This window comes from Gigantopelta aegis, chromosome 6 (assembly GCF_016097555.1).
Source record: "Gigantopelta aegis isolate Gae_Host chromosome 6, Gae_host_genome, whole genome shotgun sequence".
In the NCBI taxonomy this organism is placed as follows: domain Eukaryota; kingdom Metazoa; phylum Mollusca; class Gastropoda; order Neomphalida; family Peltospiridae; genus Gigantopelta; species Gigantopelta aegis.
Window position 1 is genome coordinate 78,254,204 of NC_054704.1, and position 21,987 is coordinate 78,276,190.

General features: G+C 36.7%; 1 protein-coding gene across 1 annotated transcript; it reads left to right on the top strand.

Annotated features, from left to right (window-relative positions):
* The first annotated feature begins 668 nt into the window (after positions 1–668).
* LOC121374738 lies at positions 669–4,950 on the top strand. The gene is made up of 3 exons (XM_041501846.1): positions 669–1,244; positions 3,292–3,517; positions 4,730–4,950. Exons 1-3 carry the CDS (start codon positions 1,008–1,010, stop codon positions 4,948–4,950), a joined length of 684 nt encoding a protein of 227 aa, XP_041357780.1. The 5' UTR covers positions 669–1,007.
* The last annotated feature ends 17,037 nt before the right edge of the window (positions 4,951–21,987 follow it).

Consider the following 21,987-nt stretch of genomic DNA (forward strand, 5'->3'; position numbering starts at 1 on the left):
TGCAAGAAAGCATGTCTTGTCTCATCGCTAAGCAGAACTAGAGTGACCACGACTGGTACATCAAAGGCCGTGGTATATGCTATCCTGTCTATGGGATTGTGCATATAAAATATTCTCGCTGATAATGGAAAAAAGTAGCCCATGAAGTGGAGACAGTGCATTTTCTCTCTCAATATCTATGTGGTCCTTAACCATATGACCGACACCATATAACCGTAAATAAAATATGTCGAGTGCGTCGTTAAATAAAATACTTCTTTCATTTTGTTTCTGTTGATGTCTTTTTCCCCAAGAAAACATTTTGTATTAATGGTAATATTACTTGCTATCTTTTTTCTTTTTTTCTTCTTTTCTTTTGTTGATATTCTACGTATTCCACGGGACGTTGATTTCAGTGTCTTGTTTTCATGAAATGTTAACAATTATTTGTAAAGTGCAAGTCGTTTTGGTCAATTAATTTTCAAATGTATATATACACATGCATATACGCATTCATTCATTCATTCATTCATTCATTCATTTCAACTTACTTTCATGCTGTCCTGGGTACATACCTCAGCTGTCTGAGCTGTCTGTCCAGAACAGTCGGTTAGTTGTTAGTGGTTAGTGAGAGAAGTCGGCCTTACACCTACCCATAACTCTCTCTGGGTGGGAGCAGGTACCGGGTTGTGAACCTAGTACTTACCAGCCTTTTGTCTGATTGCTTAACCACGACACAACTGAGGCTGGTTCATATACGTATACATACATAAATTATACATATACATATATACATGCGCTTACAGTAGTATTCATATCCATGCAAATGTGTATTGATTCTTTGGTTTTCTTTATTCAAATGTGTTCAAATAACATGTAACTATGTCCAAACTACCTTCTTCTTTTTTTTTTTATCTTCTTCAGGACACGACGCCCGATATATGTATCGATATGACTAGACACTCCATACAGCATGACGATGTCCTATCAATGTATATTCTATAGAACGTGCTAACTATCTATATACCATGTCCGAGCAACTGGACAGTTTCGTAGAGCAAATGCTAATTCCTGTATTCGGTATAGATACAGAATTAATGTGGAACCAGTTTTTTGAAAATGATGTGGTACTGTCGCAACAACAACTCAACAGTGCCAAAGCCTTATACAAGGAACTAAAAGAGAAAGTTCTAAATGGACTCAATTCAGACAGATGTGGGAAATGGGATTCCATAAATGCTGGTTCAATATTTGATCAAACGAAGGTATTTCCAATAAATTATAATGATTATGAAAATATGTGTAATTATCACTAACAGTTCAAAATATTAAAATTTAAGAGTTGACATCTTTCGGAGAGATACTTCTTTTCTTCTAAAAATCACAGTTTTCCTTAGTACTAAATAATTATTAATTCTTGATAATAAAACATGAGTTATAATTATCTCTCAGTATTAATTATCCATAAAGGACTAATAAAATGGTCGAAAATATACCAATGGTGCTATAAAGAAGATTTATATAAACAGAACAGACTAAAAGATCGTGTTAACTAATACGATTTTAAAGTGTGTATTTTAATTTATTACTATTGTCGTGTTGAGAAAGTTAGTTTGTTTTGTTTAATGACACCACTAGAGCACATTGATTTATTAATCATCGATTATTGGATGTCAAACATTTGGTAATTCTGACATATAGTCTTAGAGAGAAAACTCGCTACATTTTTCCGTTAGTAGCAAGGGATCTTTTATATGTACTGTCCCACAGACAGGATAGTACATATCACGGTCCTTGATATACCAATCGTGGTGCACTGGCTGGAACGAGAAATAACCCAATGGGCCCGGCAACGGGAATCGATCTGAGACCGACTGTGCTACGTCGTGTTGAGAAATATATATAGATCATGTAGGTGTTTTTTAAAATTATTATTATTATTACTACTAATTTTAGTATTTTACCCTAAATACCTTTTCAATAAATCTAAAATCTCGGCAAACTTCGTATATATTTCATCATCAAAAAATGACTTAAGTATAGATATTTTAAGTTCAAATGTTTTCCTATCTATTTTACATGTTGTTTGGCTGTAGATTGTCTAGTCCGAGATTAGGTAATATTATTTTCATTAAATCTCAAGATATGGACTCTTCGCATGGGACATGCAATTTAGTATAAGGTTAGCAGAATAATTTTGTGTATCCAGCAACCACTGTTTATGTTAACTAGGGTTTTTTTTTACACACTTGTTGGTGGGAACACCATGTATTATTTATGATATCGCATGGCAATAACGCACGTGTCTTATTGGTTTATAAAAAAAAAGAAAAAAAAAGAAGAAGAAAGATTGGCTGCTCTTAGGTAATGACGTGGTTTCCAGAGACATACTATCCAATGAAATAAACAGGATCCAAATTGATTTCTCTGTGGCGTATTCGTTAACCCGGAACTGACCGCTCTGTCACGCATACGTTAATTGCTAGAGCAGGCGCAGTCAAAATTGTCTTTGGTTTTGTCATGCCACGATCTGAACAGATCAAGTCTTTATAAGGGCTCTACGGGTAACCTAGGGAGAAACTTCAGCACCAACTAGGCCCCAATAACAGCTACTAAAATTTAAAAAAAAAAAAAAAAAAAAAAAAAAAAAAAACCGGACCGTTCAAAAACGCACCTAATTTTCTTCACAAAATTTGCGCACTTTTTCTTTTCGGCATAAATCCTACAGGATATTAAAAATTCCATAGCACCCAAAACACCCTCCGCCTTCTACCGACCTCGGTCGGGCTGCTGGTGCTCCCTTGCACCCGTCAGCGCAGGTGGTCCCCCCTCACACCCACTTCCACCTTTCCTGTTCTGGACAGAAGAGCCGGCCGAGGCCGACACCTGTGCCCATGACAAGCTTGCTCTGAATGTGCACGTAAAACCCTATGACATGTCCTGACCAGGCGCAGTATATAAGAGTTATGTAACAAATACAATATCACATTTGTGTCTGTTAAATACCATTAAAGCCATTTGTTTTACAATTTATTTAAAAACGTATTCAACTCGCTTTTGCTCGTATAAATTAAATACGTTTTAAAACAACTCGTTTTGAGATAAATGCTAGCTAACGGCCACTCTCTCTCTCTCTCTCTCTCTCTCTCTCTCTCTCTCTCTCTCTCTCTCTCTCTCTCTCTCTCTCTCTCTCTCTCTCTCTCTCTCTCTCTCTCTGTGTGTGTGTGTGTGTGTGTCTGTGTCTGTGTCTGTGTCTGTGTGTAACGAAATGTAAATATATGATAATCAAAAACACTTTTCTCTAATATTTAGGTTGACGAGCCAGATGAATTTGATTGCTTATTGGTCCCTAGGATACCATCTGGATATATTAAAGCAGAATACGAAAGCGCCCCACCTGGATTTTGTTATATCCGTGTCCTTGAAGAAAACTGTTTCACAGAGTTTTGCGAAAGAGGTTACCTGAGTTCAAAGAAATGGCGCGACCATTTTACATCAAGGCTGAAGGAAATCGTCACAGGAATCAATAACTGGGAATGTATGTTTATTGATATGCCGTGTCCTCTTTTAATTTTGTACTGTTTTCTCGAATGTTGTCAAACATTTACCTGCGTGCAAAATATGAATTTGTTTCTTTCCATAATTAATCATCCTAGCTATATTTTGACTTCGCAGTTGGATACTGTTGTGGTATTGATTTTAGAATATTTTTAAATGAAAACCGTCCTCCCACAAAACAAAGCTAAATAGAACTATTAGTCTGTGTGCCAAAATATAAAAATGTACTCTTCAATTGCGTCGCGTTTTGTAATTTAAAATGGGTATACCTTAAATGAAACAAATCTTTTTGATAATTTTTACTGTACTTGACAAGGAAAGTTCAACGATCTGCGCATGGATTTTGTAGCCGGTTGTAATTTATAGGATACTATATGTGTTTTTAAATGGTACACCACTCACCTTTGTTGTTTTATACCATTGAAAACACACTGGTAATGAATAGCAACAACCAATCATGGGAACTTGGCTAGTGCTCTCTATGTATCTCTTCCTTCTGCTGGTCTGTTGAACGCATATTTGAAGTGGAGAATCGAGTTATCTATGGTGGTACGAGCATCCTCACCCCTCCCCATTCCTACGGTCCTAACGATTTTAAGCGAACATTCGGACCGTAATGTTATTATATGCTAAGCGGGTGTTGCTTACAAGCTTACTGTCTTTGTGCAACTCATCTGTTTCTGACGGCCTTGTTTATCTGTCGACAGTCAACTTACCAGATTTTGTGGATTTTCAGATTCCGTCGGATTTGTTACGGCGTGCAAGCACATTGTCATTTTGACATACTCGAGTTATTGGTAAAAAGATTACTTGTGGGGTGAACTAATTTGTAGTTATTTATCACAAGTAACTATGAAACTAACTTTAATTGTTTCATAAAAACTAACTTTATTTATTAGTCCCCGTAGGTGACTATAGGTTTCATCTCATTTCTTCTATCTGTATGTCCGTCCGTCTGTCCCACATACAGTTTTCCGGATGTTTATTTTTTCACAATTCCTTGAGATATTGAGCTAAAGTTTTGTGTATAGCTTTATCATGTACCGTTACAGATCAAGTTTGACTTTCATGACAATTTACCCATTTTTCACATAGTTATGGCCCTTGAATTTGGGAGATACACAATTTTGTTGGGCCCGGTAAGGGACATGTATTGCTTCAGCAGTACTCTCAGAATGATTGTTTCATTTAGGTTTACCATCATACGATGGGTCGGCGGCAGTTCCTGTAAGCTGCCGTACACGTTCCACGAATGACATTGATGTAGACCTGGTGCCAGCTCTGCACGTGTTGTCCTGGCCGTCTCGTGCTCGATCCCGTGATGAAATTGACAAGATCATTCCATCAGATGGTCTCCAAGGCCATCACGTCGTAGCTAAGGCGTACAAGGAAAACGGTATTATTACACTTTGATATTACTTGTATATTAATGTGATGGGTCATATAGTTTATTTTGTTGAACGGTCATACATTTTTGTTTAATGACACCACTAGAGCTATTGGATGTCAAACATTTGGTCATTCTGACACATAGTCTTCAGAGGAAACCCTCTACATTTTTCTACTACTAGCAAGCAATCTTTCATATGCACTCGAGAACAAAAAGGATAGGACATACCTCGGCTTTTGATATACCAGTAGTGGAGCATTGGCTGGAACAACACAAGTCCTCAATGGGTTTGCCAACAATGTTCGAGTAAGTATGCTGTACAGATTTGGGTCCTGGTTCACGTTTTGCCGTGAGCATCATCGAACGATTTCTCGTTCTCGCCCTATCGCACACGCACATGCACACAAAAACAAAACTCAGCAGAAAAACATTCAAAACAACCCCACCACGTGTTACAAAGTCGGTCCGGTAATATTACTAAATAAAAAAAAATATATATATATTAATAAAGTCAAAGTTTCTTTTGTTTAAAGACACCACTCGAGAACATTGGGGAGGGTTACATTTCCTCCATGTTAATCCAATTGGCGAAAATACGCCAGAACCGGTAGTTTCCCACTACTAGTCTACTGTTATTCTCTTCTTCTTCTTTTCCAGAACACCCTGGCCGTCATTTGCTGTGGAGGTTAGGTTTTAATAACATAGAGAAAGAACTCACGAAATACGCTGATAGAGAGAAATTGTCTGATGGTCAAAAGACTTGTCGAAAAAAAGTATTTCGCATCATAAAAAGAATTTTTGAAATTGCAAAAGACGATTTGAATTCCTATGGTACATCAACCAACATTACCCAAAATTTGGTTATTGCCGCCCGAAAAGCACGGATAAGTTGTCCCATCAATGGTCAAGTGGGCCCCGCAAAGCTGAAATCCATTAGATTTTGCACCTATGACATTCGATCTCTCATGTGGAGCATATGGTATGACCGTTTCCGTGACAACAAGATGTGGGCGAATGATAACTTTCGCAATTGTCGGAAAATGGTTTTACGTGAGGTGCAAAAAATGCTTACCGGTGAGCTAAGCGTAAACAATTTCTTTTTCGAAAATAAGCGTGTTGCCAAGCATCTCTCAGTTGAAGAGAGGAAATATTTTTATATAATGGCTAAGTTCGCTGAATGTCTTCTTTAATGAGAGACTGATACGCAGACGACTCAATTTCGCGAAACGACGATGTAACGCAAGACTTTGAAGCAGATACAACATGAGAAAATCGCCACAGTTAGACCAGCACCAACAATTCATGTATCCAGTTTTTCGGAGGACACAACTTCAATAAAACAAACCGTTTGTAAAAGTGTTGAGGAAAAGTATGTTTGTAACCCATAATTATTTTCACAAAGAACATCTTCAGAGGAAAGGAACCTGTTGTTATTTGAAGATAACATTGATACATATGACCTTTTGTTGTGCAGCTGTCAATAAGATGTTTTCTTGTACGAAACAGTTATAAGCATTATTAACCTTGCATAGACTAAGAGACAGGCAGCTAATTGTAACCTAATTAATGAGATATATAAGGTTTTGAACATGAAATAGCTGTTTTGATCAGCAACTGTCAAAAACCGATCTCGTGTCAGTTTTATTTAGTCTTATAATGATTATAACATTCACTTATATTTTTACTGTCTTTGAGAACAATATGGGTGTGTGTGTGTGCGGTGGAGTAAAATAGGTAGTTACTATTCCAACACAGAATGGTGACGAATGGTAAACATCATCCCAAAAAGCTTATATACTGTTCAAAAAAAGTAGGGGAACTCTTAATAAGAATTTACAATTGCCAAAATTGTAAGGTATATTAGCTGTGGGGAATGGTTATATGATAATAGTGAATTAATTGGGCAAACATTACCACCAAAGATCTTGAAGGACAATTGGGGTCAGAAGTGATATTTGAAAGTTGACGTTTTTTTATCAGTAAATTGCAAATTCAAACAATACAAATGACTAAAAAACAAAACAATAACAACTGTATGATCAACAGAATGAAAAAGATTGACAGAAATAATGTTCCACAGTGATTAATGGACCTTCCTGGAAATTGTCAAAATCGAGAATGACACCCCACGCACGTGTACATGTGCAAACTATGGAATGTGTTTTGGTCACATTTGTGTGTTGATAAACAGACATGAACGTTTTTTACTAGGATGTCTGTGGTCAAAACGTATAACATTAATATTTCAGGTTCCCCTACTTTTTTTAAGAGTATGTATATATTTATTTATTTATTTTGCAGCAAGATATGCTATCTCCCAATTTGTGGAAGCATATAATCTCAACATATTAAATTTACACCCTGAAAGTTAATGTGAGATAAAATGTAATTGTTTGCACTCAAATGTTACTTCTGCCTTGTCTAAGTAGTGTGCTCTGATGAAGCTGTTTGCTTAGTACTGGAGTTGTATCACTACTACACTGACTTGGTACATGGATTTTGAATTATTGTCTTTATCTCACATTAGTTTTAATGTGTTTTTACCTCTCATGTCACTGTTAACTTTTGGTAATTTTCTGGGCTTGTTTGGACAGTCTTTAAAACATTAATGGTGAATTTCAGTCTCGAAATATCCAAATCACTCCTTCAAAGCAGTTGCTGTCAAATTTCACAATAGTTATAATTTTCCACCTGATTTGATATTAAAAAGACCCAGATGAAATGTGCTGTAAAACATTATTTGAACCCATGATAGTAAACAAAATTATTTTAGCACGGGGGTGGGGGGGCCTAAATTTTGTGAGTTATAATTTTACTATATTTTAATTCTTTTTTACGATCCCTCTCCAAACCTCCCCAAAAGTTCCCTTGGCATTCCATCTCATGTTACTGCCCCCTCAATGGATTTTCTGGATCTGCCACTGGTCAGTCATGATGTTATCATGAATGATCCAATGCTAATGTGCTGTCATATAGTAATAAGCACTACTTCTAGCTATTTACATTAATATGTTTTATGCTTTAGCCGAATTTGACAAGCTACGTGTTGGTGCATCGACATTACTGTACAAATAAATATGTATATCTGTTAATACAGTTTACAACAATTTCAAATAACTGTCTTAACATTACCTTACATAAGATTCATATTATTATGGATAGAACAAAAAATACAGGTTCACACTGAGCACCACATAAAAATAGTTTACATGTTTTCTCATTATTACCACTTTTGGATTTAAGAACTTTTTTTACCCAGATTTATTGAATATTGTTGATACATTTCAGTCCTACTTTTGTCCTATTTGTTTCTTCTATTTTCCTACTTTTCCTATGTTTTCATTCCTACTTTTCGTTTTTAAGGGTGTGCTGGACGGCCTGTTAATGTATATTACTTATGTAAATTTGTATTTACATCATGACTTTCGATGAGGTAACAAATGTATCAACTTACGTGTGGATCGTCTTCTACGTGTGAAAATGCTAACCATACGCCCATGCAAAGGAATTTCCTTGATCTAGATACATGTCATATCTGAGACGTGTTACGTGGGAGCTTACGTAGAAAAAACTATATTGTGTGTATATGTTATAAACAGAAATGTAGATGTACATAAATGGGTGTGTGGGTCATGGCGTCGATCGGCGGGGGATGTGGGACACGTCCCCCTCACTTTTCAATGCCAGGGGACAATATATATAAATGGCCCCCCACCACCAATTTTTTTTTTTTAAAGTTTAACCACTAATGTGTAGCTTTATGATTTTCATTGACATTCCTCTAAAACACACATACAATGTACACACACTAACACGTTCCCCCACACCCCCTCCCCACTTTTAAAGCCGGATTGATGCCCATAATGTGGGTTATATATATATTTAAAACGTTTGTTGGTTTTTCCATTAATGTAATAATTTCTGTATTTGAGAGAGAGAAAAAAGTTTAATTAACGGCATTGTATTATTCCCCCACTGCCTGTAAGTGGTACCACATTAGTCCTTGTCATGGGCACAGATTTCGAAGCTATCTCAGCACTACGATATCGTAAAGCCAACGTAGGGTATGACGAGCGATGTTGTGAAGTCATAGCTTATGACGGTTTTATGATATCGTAGCGCTAAGATAGTTTAGAAAATCTGTAGCCAGGGTATTTTAGCCACATGGTGGGGGTGTTAACTGTCATGTTATTTTATTTATTTGTGTGTAGGCCTGTATCACTTAGTAATATTATAGATATACAATGTAGTACAGTGGGATTACTTTGTATTTCTGTACATTGAAACAAAGTATTATATAAAATGTTAGATCATTATAGTAGTTTAATAAAATTGCTCAGAAATGCACTATTATTATTATCTTTCTATGCTTGAAATCTGACTGTACTTTACAACCGGCCTCGGTGGTGTCGTGGCTAGGCCATCCGTCTACAGGCTGGTAGGTAGTCGAGGCATGGGATTTTTAATCCAGATACCAACTCCAAACCCTGAGTGAGTGCTCCGCAAGGCTCAATAGGTAGGTGTAAACCACTTGCACCGACCAGTGATCCATAACTGGTTCAAGAAAGGCCATGATTTGTGCTATCCTGCCTCTGGGAAGCGCAAATAAAAGATCCCTAGCTGCCTGTCGTAAAAGAGTAGCCTAAATGGCGACAGCGGGTTTCCTCTAAACTGTCAGAATGACCATATGTTTGATGTCCAATAGCCGATGATAAGATAAAAAATCAATGTGCTCTAGTGGCGTCGTTAAATAAAACAAACTTTACTTTTTTTACTGTACTTTTACAATTTCAATATGTTCAGTTAGTGGTATAATGTTTGTTTTCACTGTAATTTTTTTATGCATTAACCTGCTAATCTTTTGTATCTACTATTCTAAAGACCCTGAACCTAAGGTCTCACTACACAGATCACTTCCGGTCCACTATAGTTCCTAATTGTGACACATGTTATGGTTCACATATTCACTTCTAGGAAATGGTGAAGAATTAAAACAATATATGTTTAATGGTAAGTCTTCTGGCTGTATTTTACCCATGTTATTTTGTAATATTGTGCATTGACCTTTTGGGACATGGGTGTACAGCGCAAGAGACAGCCGGAGTGAATCGGTTAATGAACCACCTGTTCGGACCGGTACTACAGCCAGATGCGGTTATATAGCAAAAAACTGAGATGGAAATATTCTCAATTTTGGAGTGAAAATAAATGCTTATATAATGTATGTTCGCAATGGTATATGTTATTAGTGCCAATGAGAACCAGTTCTATTGGCAATCTTCGTTTGAAGTTGGGCAATTTAACATGGGTTTCAATGGCAGATGACATCTGTGTAGTGAGACCATAATGTAAAACATGAAATTACTGTTTATCCTGGAAAAAAAAAGTTTAGCAAGCCAAAATGAAAATGTACTAGTGTAGCATTTAACATGGGTTCGCAGATGACATCTGTGTAGTGAGACCTAAAATGATATCAATAGAAATGAAAATGTATAATTAATCTGTTTGTCTCAACGACGTCCGGATGACGTCATCTTATTGTTATTTTGAAAAAGACAAAAATGCCGAAACATGCTATTAAACTACTGAACTGTTGGTGGTGGTGTTTTATGTATAGATTAGAAGGCATTTAATTAAGACGTTTCTTCAGAAATAAGAAGGGGCGGAACGAAGCGGAGCCCGTTCTTATTTCTGAAGAAACGTCTTAAACCTTCTAACCGATTTAGAAGGCATTTCATAGGTTTATTACTTGATATGGGCGGGACAAGCGTCATTGCGTATTTGCGCCAGTTGTTTTGACGTCATTCGTACAGCTCTTGGCGATGATGTCTGGTCAGTTGACTGTCGAAGTAATTTTGGTCATGTGACTTGTTATTAAGACGGCTTTTTGGTGTGTCTTCACGATCTTAAGACGATCGAAATGCTGATATCCGATTGGTTGAATTTGAGAGAAACCGAGGAAATGCCGTCTAAATATAATTGTGTGTGTGTGTGTGTGTGAGAGATTTGTTCCTAGTTTTTTGCGAATTTATCGATGTATAAGAGTTACAAATTGTATAAAATCGCGATAAACCTCAGAAAATGACGTCATTACGCCAGCTGGGACATCATTACGTCAAAGAGGTCATGGAAAGGACGCTAGAAGCTGATTTATGTGTATTTTAACTAAATAGTGTGTCCAGGCGTTTGTGCATACATTTTAAAAGAGGGTGGGGGATAGTTGGCTAAACTGTGGCCAGCGAAATTTATGAGGGGTTAAGACACAGGCCCGTAGCCAGTGGGGGGGGGGGGGGATCGGTCGACCCCCCTTACCGGTGACTTTTTTTCAACATACCCCCGGACCCCCCTAAGCAACTTAGTGCCTCACTATAAGCCTAAACGACCCTCCCTCCATCCTCCCCCTTTCAAAATCCTGGCTACGGGCCTGAGACATGCTTCGCCGGAAAGGTATTGAAACAAAGAGAACATTTGCTTGATCAAGGGGAGGGTTCGACTGCCGTAACCCACACTGCACGAGCTCCTGTTTTTGTAATTATATAAAATCTGTTTGTCATTTTTAAAAATGAATTTGTCGATGTACAACTGTCACAAACGGCATAAAATTGTGTAGCGTATTGAAGGATTTTAACTCAACACCTCAGAAAATGACGTGATTACGTCAAATGGGATGTTATTACGTAAAGCAGATAATTGGAAGAACTTTAGAAACTGATTGATGAATTATGTGTAGTTTTAACTAAGTAAGTTGTGCTCTTTGTAATTATACGAATTGTTCATAATTTTTTGCGAATTTATCGATGTATACGCGATTTTGTACAATTTATGACTGTTATACGTCGATAAATTCACACCAAAAAAATACGAACAATTCTTGTATAAATATATATATATATATATATTTCTTGATTAGTTAATATTAGTCTGAGACGTTATTGTGAATAATTAAGAATAATATTACTGTCTTTTATTTTATTTTGTCATGCTTTATTTGAAAAATCGCTTATTATAGTAATCTTGTCCATAATAAAATCAATAAATATAACATACTGACAAAATGTTTTATTGCTTACTTTAGATATGTTTTTGTAATGCAGGCACATAAGTGTTACTGTAATGCAGGCACATAAGTGTTACTGTAATGCAGGCACATAAGTGTTACAAGTGCAAACACGATATAACAAAGTGACCATAAGACAACTCAATACTAGCCCCCTGAAAACCGGACGTTTTTTTTATTATTTCATTTATATATCACTACAGAATATAACTTCTCTAAACAACTGGATACCCCTTAAAACCAGTTTTTACTTGGTCCAGTTTAGACTGGTTTTATGTGTGTGTGTGAGAGTGGTTTTATTGTGTGTGTGTGTGTGTGTGTGTGTGTGTGTGAGAGAGAGAGAACTATAAAGTGGCAGTCCTCCTACAGACTGATTTGGAACCATATATCGGCTATCCTCTGCAGACAAAACCCCCGACGGTCAGTCTTGACTGCATACCTTCACGACTTCATCATAACGTCTTTTGGAATCGGTCTTGAGCAGAGATTCACTATTGAATATGTTTCTATTACTGACATTTAAAATGTTTTGTTTTGGTTAACGCATATTATCATCAGTTTCCTGAGAGAGAAAAGGGCGTTTCTTTCAAGGACAAAGATAAAGTACCTTTAAAATATCACCAAGAGTGTTGGAGAAATGATCTAATAGTCCACGAGCCGAGACCTCAAATTTGACCAATTGATACAATCCGAGGGCACCAAACTTAACTATGCTTTTTTTTTTTTGATAGGTGTATGTATCTGGATCTAAAAACACCATGATGGACTTTTTTGCAGAGTAGCATACGGTCAGAAAATTAGTTTTGGTAGAGGGGGGTATTTTTTTCTAAATAATGAATAACGTTTGTCTGTATTAATTTGTATATCAATATACAGCAACTTTCAATGCACCTGTCAACATTCATCAGTAATTAATTTTGAACCATTCCCAGCTAATTAAGGCATTGCGACATCACTGTAATCCAAGATGGCCGCCAATGTATGAGCAAATCGTAATTTATTGCATCAACTGGGAAGATATTTTTATGTTATTGAATGCATTTTATGGGTCAAGGTATTCATTTATAACGACCTCTTGCTAACTGATATATTGCATCATCATTTCAATCCAACATGGTCGTAAAAATGCCCACCAGGAGTAAGAAGTGGCCATATCTTGCATTCTATATATACCGGGTAATCCTAAAAGAATAATTTATACTTCATATACAGGGTTTTCTATATGGCAACAGGGTTCGTACGGTCTTTGAAGGTCTTTGAAAGTTTCGGGAAAATGACCTTCCATTTGCAAGGCCTTGAAAGTCTGAACAATTAATAAATCCAATGAGGTCTTCAAAAGTTTGTGAATTTCCAATGAGTTTCAACAGTAACAAATATCGCATGTTACACTTAACAAACGGCGCACGTAAAATAATTTTGTATATTGATTGGCACTATTTACCTTATGTAGCTGATAGAAAGATCCGTGTCACGGGGATCCTATAATACCCGTAACTGAATAAAACACGATTATCCAAATATCTCTCCTAACTGTATATCTATTAGATCTCTCTGTAACGGGCAGTCCAATACCCGCGTGGCTCGGTTTAGGTATATCAAAGATACGATCTTATATAAATATGTGTAATATAGCACGTTTAGTTCACTAGAAAACACAACAAAAACAATACACTTTGGAATCTGTATTAATACTACGCTGACATATGTACTGCCGCAGTAGTTAATTAACAACAACAAATAATAACCCAGAACTGATCACTTAATTAGTTAATCTATAGGTGTCTAGTTTACACAATATTCTAATCACTTCACCGTGACACAACACCCACACGTGTTATAATTGAGAAACGCTTCCAGTGGAACTTAATTAATAAAGGAATTACAACTCTATTCCTAACTGGTTAATTTTTAATTAACCCTTAACTACTCATTCAGTAAACTTGTAATACAGACTTAATACTGGTACCTATCACAATAAAGACAATAACCTACAGTTTACCTAGGTCCTCTAGGATGACTGGTTAAGCTTTAATAATTTTAGACAGTGAAGCCTACAGTTTACTTCGTCAGTTTACCGGAAACACTGTCTAAATAATATTGGTATAATACAGTATTAAAATATTTAAAGTCACATCAATCACATCAAGGTTATACAACAGAGCAGAAATAATATTTACCAGTCCAAACGGACTAACGTTCCCTGGTAGCCTTCCAATATGTTTTTTCCTGATAAATCTAAATCCTAGCTATTTATTACAAAACCCTAGCTATTTATTACAAAAGCCGAATATCGACTGGGGGCACATCGCGGTACCGAATACCTACAAGTGATATTTCCACAGCGACCAAGACGGCAATTTTCTCTTAGATGACCAGACTTACTGTCGCCTAGTCGCCAAAATCACGGTCGTAAAAACCGCACTCGCGGAGGTATTACGTAACTACTGGCCACATGGCCTCCGCAACTGGTCTGGGTGTGTATTGGAAACAGCTCGACCACCGACGCGCGGAGGTATTACGTAACAAAGTGCCCACCTGGTCTTAAGTGAATATTGGGACTGAACACGGCCCTCTAAAACAATTAATATCGCCACAGGCGAAAAGAAATAAGAGCATGTTCCGTCACAATCCGTTTAATAATACCAGAAAGAAAAAAAATGTTACGAGAACGGTAGCGTCCATGCAAGATTTGAATATATGACTGGTACTTATCTTTGCTATACAAATCGGAAGACGTACCAATCCGATCAAAACTTCTTTGCCTATTTAATTTATTATTTATTAGAAACAGTCCACTTTGTAAGGTAATAGATCACAACGTCTGATAAGGATAACTCATTTATACTAAATATACTCATTTATAGTTATGACAAAATATAGAAAAGGAATTGAATTAAATAGTGGCTTCAGTAACCTACGCAAATGAACTCCTTACGGAAATCAGCGTAGTCGGTAAAATTGTCTCGATTAGTTCATAACTATTAGCCTACAAAGCTTACGTGAGATCCCGAAAATGGCAATCGTGTAATTTTATACTTATCTTTAAAAAAATAAAACTTCAAATAAAACTTCATTTAAATATTTATATTTCAGCCAGAGTTTAATGAATGTGCATATGTTATTTAGATATGTATATAATGTACACACTATAGTAACAGTAATCAGTGATCATTGCCGACTATTTAATGTTTGTTTCGTTTGTTAGAAAGTCAGACCATGTGACTGGAACATGATTTGATGCGCAGTAATCTGTGGCATATTGACCAATCAGAGCTATCGGGGTCAGATTACTCTTCGAATTCTTCACGCACACGCTGGTTTACTTGACAACTTGTTACGCATAGATGATGGTGTCTAAAATTATGGGTTTTTTTATATTATCTTTATTATGGCATCCCACGTTTGGAATAAAATCCTTTGTAATAACAGATTTCGTCAGAGTTTGTATATTTTTTTTATCAACAAGTCAACATTGGTGCCGTTCTAGATCAATGACGTAACGCTCTCAGAGCCGTTCGTAAACTTGTAGCGGTAGGTCAAATGACGTGTTACAAAATGTTGCGGGAGGGAGACTGGTTGCGTAATATTATTGTTGAATTAAAAATGCCACGTGAATGTCAATGTTCCAACCAACACTATCAATTGAAGTAATTGTAGACCTACGTTTCACGAGTTATTTAAAAAAAGAGAAAAAAAAAAGAGAAGTTTTAATAATATGAATCGGTAGTGCACACCTGAGATGCTTGGGTTGTAAGCTAGTTCATGACCCACCTCGGGTCCAGAAAATGCATTGGGGGTGGGGGGCAATAATACCGGTATGATGCCGATATAATACATTTTCCAAGTGTGGGGTGGCGTCTGGTAAGCGAAAACATTGTGTTTCATTAGGTTTAAAAAGTATCAACCCAGCTTTATGCGGGACAAAAACAGAGATCACCGTTTTACTGAAGCCAATGAAAAGTTGTCTTACTGTTGACTGCCGTGATCACTGAGCCGAAGACAAAGCAGTGTGGATCGACTCTGGCAGTGTTATCAAAGGCACGAAATAAAGAGGCGGACTGACTTCCGAACCTACCCACTCTTCAGCTTCTATTTACCCTAACTTAACCTAACCCGGGGTGGGTGGGGGGGGGGGGGGGTAAGGATGCCTTGTCGTACGGTATTAGCTACACGCAGGCCTAATCTAGACATCGGCATAACATGCAGACTGGTCAAGCATCGCTCGGTTATTGATGTTTCATTTTAGATATTCAACAAAATATTAAGTTTTGCTTTCAGTAATAACAACAATCTGTGGTATTTCTATCAGAAATTTGATTTGTATACTCCTTGCTCACGATATCGCGGCATTTAGGCTACATTTTTGCGGTTTAGCACGCGCAACGCCCCCTGGTGGCACGTTTATTGTTAAAAATGTGATGACAGACAACACATTGTTTTGCCGTTAACAAATTTGATAACATGTCACATTTTTTGGTAAGTATTCATAGTTTTACTGTTTAGTCATAAAATAACAGAGAGTGTGATTTTACTGACACCCCCATGCTTATAAATAGCGCCAGTACCTAACATACACGCACACAATTCTGCTCTGACAGCTATCAGACTGTCGTCTAGTTGTTGACAATCAAAAAGAGACTATACACGGTCATAGTGTTACTATATTTAGAACGCGCGACCTCTAGAAAAGTATGGAAACATTTAAGGCTCATGCCTATATTTATTGGCAATTTAAACAAAACACATAACTTTTAATATGTTCTATTCTTGGTTTCACTCGATAAATATTGATTATATAACTGTTGAATCTTACTAATATGATGAACAATTTTAAAAAAATGCCCACACTTTCTTGCAGAAGAATAATAATTATTATTACCGACTTTTCCATTGGAAAATATAAATATGTTACTACAATTGAAAAACGAAGCGTTTTAAGTTGACTTTTCTTCGTTCTTGTGTTGAAGTTTGTTCACTAGACATTACTTCAAATGTGTTTACAAAAAAAGCCATGTTTGATCCGTGCGGTCCACCGTATTGTAACGTTTGCGATTTACCGCGATATCGTGGTAACCTCCCTTGAACGGAAGCCAGTGCTATGGTGTACTTCCATCAACTGTTCTGATGTTAGAACTGCATTTATTTGTCAACACAATGGCTTGGACATGCAGATACAGTAACAATTGCAACCCAAGTATATTTACCTTCATATATGTTAGTGCATTTCTTTATTTCTTTCAAATAGTTAAGTAATGCGATATCGTAGTACCCCAGTATATTTATTATTTCTCGACCGGAAGTTGATAAACACCGAACGGACCGGTCCGATGAACAAAATTACGTTTCTCTTCGGCTGTCATAGTAGAAGACCCATTGATTTTTGATTTTTTTTTTAAATAGTACAATATACAAACAGTGACGGTCCAAAAAATAATGTAGTAACATAATTTTCTGTAGTAAATAATAAAAACGAAATCCTGATTTAAACATTGGCTTATTACCTGTAACTTGAGATTTTAATTTTTATTCTAACCTCCTTTAAATTTAGGATACTAGTAGGCATAATTATAACTGATTTTAAAATAGCATTAATTAATTCCATAAATAAACAATTCATTAATCTATCATATCATTCAAGTATGTGGCAGCATTATTTTTAACACATGTAAAATAAAAAGAAGTATTATTTAAAATTTATTATTATTTTTTAAAATTATTTATTTTTTAAATCTGTTGATAATTTTAGTGCATTGTGTAACCTAAAGCCTCTGAAAGAGACTGTCTCACTGCTTCATGTCTAGCACAGTATTTTTTATGTGATCTACACTGAGAAACAAACCAACCCAACTTTAAATGAATGGTGGGTACTTCATGTGAAAAAACAACACAAACAATATAGGTGATTCATTTTTAAATGTTCAAACATTAAAAGTATTTTCGTGATTATAGGTTTTAAAAGGCCAAGATGCCTTACACACCTGTTACCTCAGTTGAAACTGAAAGTTTAAAGAACTAATATTGCAGTAATGACCATAACCAGCTGGATATCATTAGACAGTGCTACATTAAAAAAGATGGATTAACTGCATGATGAATGTTAAATTAAAAGTAAGTAAGCTTCCAAAATGGGTCTTTGAATTTTGAGAAAAATGGTCTTGAAAGTTTGTGAAAAGTTTGTAAATTTTGAAGTGAGAAGTTTGTATGAACAGGCCCGTAGGAGCCAGTTTTTATTTCGGGACTTTAAAATGTCTCATAATGCTAATACGGAAACCTGACGATAGGACAACCATACAAATAAGCCCCCCCCCCCCCCCCCCCCCCCCCCCCCCCCCACACACACTTTGAAAATCCGTCCGACGGGCCTGATGAAACCTGGGCAAACATTTCAATTCTGGTATTTACTTTGCAATACAGAGACATTTTATCACAGCATGAATCCAAAATTCCAAAATGGTTTCAAAAACAAAGAAATTACCACTGTATATGTATGTATTGAAACCAACTGCTACATTTTAAGGGTAAACCAATGCTTTTTCAAAAACAAAATATCTACATATGAAGTTGTTTGAAATGGATCAAATAGTTCACAATGCCAATCTTGTGATAAATAGGCATATGTATGGAAATTACCAGTGACTAGTGTTTATTGGAAGGGTGGCTGAAAAGTTATCGTATTAACTACGAATAATGTATTGTAAACCCATAACAGTTTGCGTGTATTAAAGGGACTTTGCTGCAATTTTTAAGATGTTATCGACTAACAGACATCTTAACGATTGTAGGCCCTAATTACATATACATATATTTTTCTGCATAAAATATTAGTGGCTGTATATTAAACGTGTTTCTGATCGTTCTAATATTTGTACTAGGTTAAATTTCATTTTACTTCTTAATTTTGTTTTTTCGTACGTACGTAATTATTTGAAGACAAAACCCAGTTTGGGCTTCTTACAAATATACGTGGCACAAAAAATAAAGGAACCCCTATATCTGTATATTTTGCATCTGAAAGGACCATGTTACACTTGACCCAGCCAAATCCGAACCCAGGTCCATTCTCCATAAGTGTTGTCCCACACAGATTCAGCGTTCCTTACCCTTCATGGTTCAGCAGAATCATGCATTGCACGTGCGTTGTAGGGTATAAATTGGACACGATAACCGGCACTCCTCATTGCAGTAAAAATGCCTCCACGACAATACCTGACAGAGGAACAAAAATGACAAGCAATTGGGATGGTGCAGGCGGGACAGTCCCAGAAATCAGGTGGCTCGATTCTTTCGAAAATCAAAAAGCGTGATTTCCCGGCTTGTAACGTTACACCGCCAGACTGGTAACGTTACAATGAGGAGAGGAAGGGGACGACCCAAAAAGACAACCGTCAGACAAGATCGGCTGATACGGACTGTTGCTCTCAGGAACAGGTTCGTCACTGTACCGGAGATTAAGAGGGAGTTCCGTACTGCCACGTGAATACGACTGTCCAACTCTACTGTGAGGAACAGACTTCGTGCAGCTGGACTGAAGGCAAGACGTCCATTCAAAGGCGTAATCATGACTTTGAATCACCGACGTCAACGTTACCGATGGGCTCAACACCACCAGACACGAGCTTTGCGTCACTGGCGTCATGTCATGTTTTCCGACAAATCCAGGTTTTGTCTGACTTTCACAGATGGACGTAAACGTGTTTGGCGGCGGTGTGGTGAGCGTTATGTCAGAGCAACCATCATGGAACACGATTCTTACGGAGGTGGTAGTGTCATGGTCTGGGGTGGCATCACCTACGACAGGAGGACTGATCTGATTGTCATTCGTGGTAACATGACAGGGCAGCGATACGTTAACGAGATCTTACGACCTGTAGTTGTTCCTATGGCAAACAGGATTGGACATAACTTTGTCTTCCAAGATGACAATGCACGTCCACACAGGGCACGTGTTGCTACCGACTTCCTCACACAGCAAGGCATCGCTTCACTTCCCTGGCCAGCCAAATCTCCTGACATGTCCCCTATTAAACATTTGTGGGATGTTTTAGGCCGATCTGTTCGTGCTAGACAGCATCAACCAGTCAATCTTGACGATCTTAGTGTTGCACTTCAGGAGGAATGGCGGCGCATTCCAAGGGCGACAATCCGTCGCTTGATAGCCAGCATGCCGTCTAGATGTCGTGCATGTGTTGCTGCACGTGGTGGACACACAAGATACTGAGAACATTACGTAGTGATTCTTTGTTTGCCTCTCAAATAAAGTTAACTTCCAGTAGTAAATCTGGGGTTCCTTTATTTTTTGTGCCACGTATATTAAGACGATCAGAAACACATTGAATATACAGGCACTGATATTCTAAAAAAAAAAAAAAAAAATTTATACGCAAATTTAATCGTAGAAATATTTTATTAGTCGGAAACATCTTACAATGCAGCAAACTCAGGAATGTCCCTTTAAGTACAATACGTTTTATGCTCATATGCTGCATTTCAACCAAATACACAATCTTGTAGCATATCTCTACAGTCATCAAAGTGACTAGGATCTTCTTTGTTGATAAAAATGAACAAACTGGCTTCTGCATTGTCATGAAGTATCTCCAACTGAAAGGACAAACTCCAACAGCCATCCATGCGACACTGGTATTAACTTTACTGGATGACGATTCTTCCTTTGTCAATTGTTAACAGTTAAAAGGTGGGAAGCGGAGTTCAGGAGCAGAAGAGAGCTTCGAAACTGATTCAAGACGAGGAAATCTTTAACTGCCACTACTAAGGAAAATGTTGATAAAATACAAGTATGCTCGACGACTCACAACACATCAAATAGCCAATCAGTCAGGTCCCATTTTCAAGAAAAACGCTTATTTATCGATGTACGAGCATTTCTTTAGGATTATATCAAACATACTTTTCTAACCTAATTTGAGGGTGCTGAATTCAAAACAAAAATGTGTTGGCCATTTGAAAAAAAAATCGTTTAGGGGGTCAAAATGGCAAAAACAAAATAGTAGTAAACAGACAATGTTTCAATTTATTTTTGTGCGATCATTTCTTTAGTATCCAACATTACGGAAGCATATTAGGTCCACCAAACACAATAAAATAAATTTATTTGCCTGCATATAATCTTGGAAAAATCAATTTTAATTTTGGAAAAATCTACTTTAATCGTGGTAAAATCAACTTTAATCTTGGAAAGATCAACTTTAAATTTGGAAAACTCAACAACCTTTAATACATTTATTAACAAATTAAGTTCAGATAGAATTTTACTTTAATAAACAAATTTAAATATGATGAATCCTAAAACGTGTTGAAAAATAATGCTTATGTAGTGAAAATAACGAAAACAAAAACACGCTTTTATACATGGATACAACGTATTTTCGACACAATAATAATTTTGTAGACGCTCATATTATGACACCTCCCCCACCCCACCCCCCACCCCCATAATGCAATTTTTCACATGGACAACATTTATTTGTATTTAGCAAACCTCTATTAGAATAGAAAAAGAAAACATGTATGTTTTCAAACAATGTAAATACAAATATATATAATGTTTACAGGCATCGAAATAGACGATCGTCTAAACGAAATTTTGGAAGAATGATGTTACGATCTCGAAGAGCAATTGGTATATTTTTAAAATGTATTTTAAATAGTTAAAACAAAAATATGTATGCTTAAATCTACATGTTAGCATTAGTTTTTAATTTATTTCTGTACCTACCATGTACAAGCGCATATCTAAAATGTTACCGGGGACGGAGACTGAGACGGGGTGGGGTTAATATCAATGTAATTGGGATCATTTGATTAATATAACTTTATAAAATCAGAGGATTGATATTTTATATTTTTATTTCACGTATAGACCTGGAGGGGCCAGGGTCTGTGTTGCCTCCACCACCCCCCGCCCTCTTCGCGTTTAAAGACCATCTAAATATGGCAATCTAGAAGTAGGCCTTGTTCATAATTCTCCATGTTATTAGAAACT

Coding starts and splice junctions, on each gene's coding strand:
- LOC121374738 (XM_041501846.1), top strand. CDS start 1,008: ATGTCCGAGCAACTGGACAGTTTCGTAGAGCAAATGCTAATTCCTGTA. Junction 1,245..3,291: donor CAATATTTGATCAAACGAAG/GTATTTCCAATA, acceptor TCTAATATTTAG/GTTGACGAGCCAGATGAATT. Junction 3,518..4,729: donor AGGAATCAATAACTGGGAAT/GTATGTTTATTG, acceptor TGTTTCATTTAG/GTTTACCATCATACGATGGG.